Here is a 2,000-nt window from a genome sequence, read left to right as displayed (position 1 = left end):
TGTTCCTTTTCACAACAGAACTATTTATTGGACAGCTTTAAGCACCACCACAAATACACGAGATGCTTGAATACCATCGTCAAACAGTTCTTCTCACGCCACACTTTCACGAATGTTCTTGCATCTTTCGTATCCTTGCACATCGAAACCCATCAGCAACAGTTCCGGGAATTTCTTTTTTCCTTTCTTGCTTTTGGTACGATATAATACACGCATGATGGAGAAATGTGCATGAGTAAGCTCTGTTGCTTACTTCTTCTTGGACACACCGACAGTACGACCGCGACGACCGGTTGTTTTCGTGTGCTGGCCACGGACACGCAGTCCCCAGTAGTGACGCATACCACGGTGAGCGTGGATTCGCTTCAGGCGCTCCAAATCCTCACGCAGTTTCGAATCAATGTTCGATGAAGTCAGCTGCATGTACTTTCCGTCAATGATGTCCTTCTGTCTGTTTAGGAACCAGTCGGGGATCTTGTAGTGCCGTGGGTTCGAGATGATGGTAATAATCTTCTCGACCTCTTCATCAGAGCACTCACCAGCACGTTTGAACGGATCGACATCAGCTTTCTTCAGCACGACATGAGCGTAGCGACGACCGACTCCCTTGATGGCCGTCAATGCAATTGGGACAGTGCGTTTTCCATCAATGTTAGTACTGAGAACACGCAAAATGTGCTGGAACTTTTCAGGAATCACGAGCGACTGAAATAAAGACAAAAAGTGCACACGGTTAGCTCTCTGAATATGAAAATGCACATTGATAGGCCCGACAAGCTTGCAAGTGTACATGTCAACAAGCACAGGACTATGCGTATCTCACAAAACTAAACATTGAGTATTTCACGTGTACCGATTGCTTCTTTAAATTATCTCCAAAGAACAACAGATTGGTAAAACGGTATCGTAAATGAATCAAAACTAAGCCATTTAAGCAAGGAAGTTACCATTTTCGATATAATTTGTGTAGCGGTCTGAGAACGTCCACTGCAATCGGCTGAAATTTACCGGAAAAAGAGCGAAAACTAGCTTCCGGAAAATTGACATTAGTTTGACAACTGTGCGTTTTATGAGCAGTTTGCGTTTCGTGGCTTCCAGCAGAGTACTAGAAAATATGATTACGTAGATTGTAGCGTGGATGACAGGATTTTGGTAAGGAAATCGTAAATTATTTTGCGATGTAACTGGATTAATTATAAGAACTAGCCTAAAAGTTAGCAGTGAAAGTAATAGACACTTCCACTACCATACCTCTTTCCCCAGCTAATCACTCCCAAAAGAGCGGTGCGCTCAAAAGCAAGGTGAACCCATCGCAAAAGCCTCGTCGTGGCAGCCACATTGAAATCGATTTTTGACAATAGCTCTCACGCTTTCCAGACTGTACCGTCGCGTAACGCGACGTCGTCTGACTCGAGGTCCGCACTGCAGCGCGATGTCCCGTTTCAAAAGAAGCCCAGTTTCGGCAGAACAATCGCGCAAGCCAAGCGCGACAGAGGTAGGAGAGTATGTGGAAATATGTATCTCGGGGTCCACACTGCAGCGCGACGTCCCGTTTCAAAAGTAGCCCAGTTTCGACAGAACAATCGCGCAAGCCAAGCGCGACAGAGGTAGGAGAGTATGTGGAAATATGTATCACATTGGGGCGCAAACTCGGCTAAAATTGTTTATTGAATTTTGAGGTAGTAATCCATGATATTTGTTTAGCTACGTATTTTATGCACCTTGAGTGAGTTTGGCGCTTCCACATTTGAAATTCACTGATAAAACAAACTTAAACAAACAACGACGATATTTTGGCCCGCCGTAGGAAGTATATATTTCTCCGTCATCTCCTACTTGTTGAAGAGCAGTTTGTTTACGTTTTGGCACCCGAAAAAACGTTGGTAAAAATATTATTAAATGAATTACATTTGTGAAGCATAAAATCAAGTAGTACAACGAAAAATCCGATGTTTCGTGGAGAATATTGCTCGTTTTGTTTGCGTTTGTGATTCGGTTTG

The 2,000-nt window shown here is 43.7% G+C and overlaps 1 protein-coding gene across 1 annotated transcript; it reads right to left on the bottom strand.

The window, feature by feature from the left end:
• Positions 1 to 122: 122 nt before the first annotated feature.
• LOC131292899 (small ribosomal subunit protein uS13) lies at positions 123 to 1,057 on the bottom strand. Its single transcript, XM_058320992.1, has 2 exons — positions 948 to 1,057; positions 123 to 705 (listed from the first exon to the last, which is right to left on the bottom strand). The coding sequence occupies exons 1-2, from the start codon at positions 948 to 950 to the stop codon at positions 250 to 252; spliced, it is 459 nt and encodes a 152-aa protein (XP_058176975.1). The 5' UTR covers positions 951 to 1,057; the 3' UTR covers positions 123 to 249.
• Positions 1,058 to 2,000: the final 943 nt, after the last annotated feature.

This window comes from Anopheles ziemanni, unplaced genomic scaffold (genome assembly GCF_943734765.1).
Source record: "Anopheles ziemanni unplaced genomic scaffold, idAnoZiCoDA_A2_x.2 scaffold_12_ctg1, whole genome shotgun sequence".
NCBI lineage: Eukaryota > Metazoa > Arthropoda > Insecta > Diptera > Culicidae > Anopheles > Anopheles ziemanni.
Note: the sequence above shows the minus strand (reverse complement) of the source record. Positions and strands in the feature narration are given on the sequence as shown.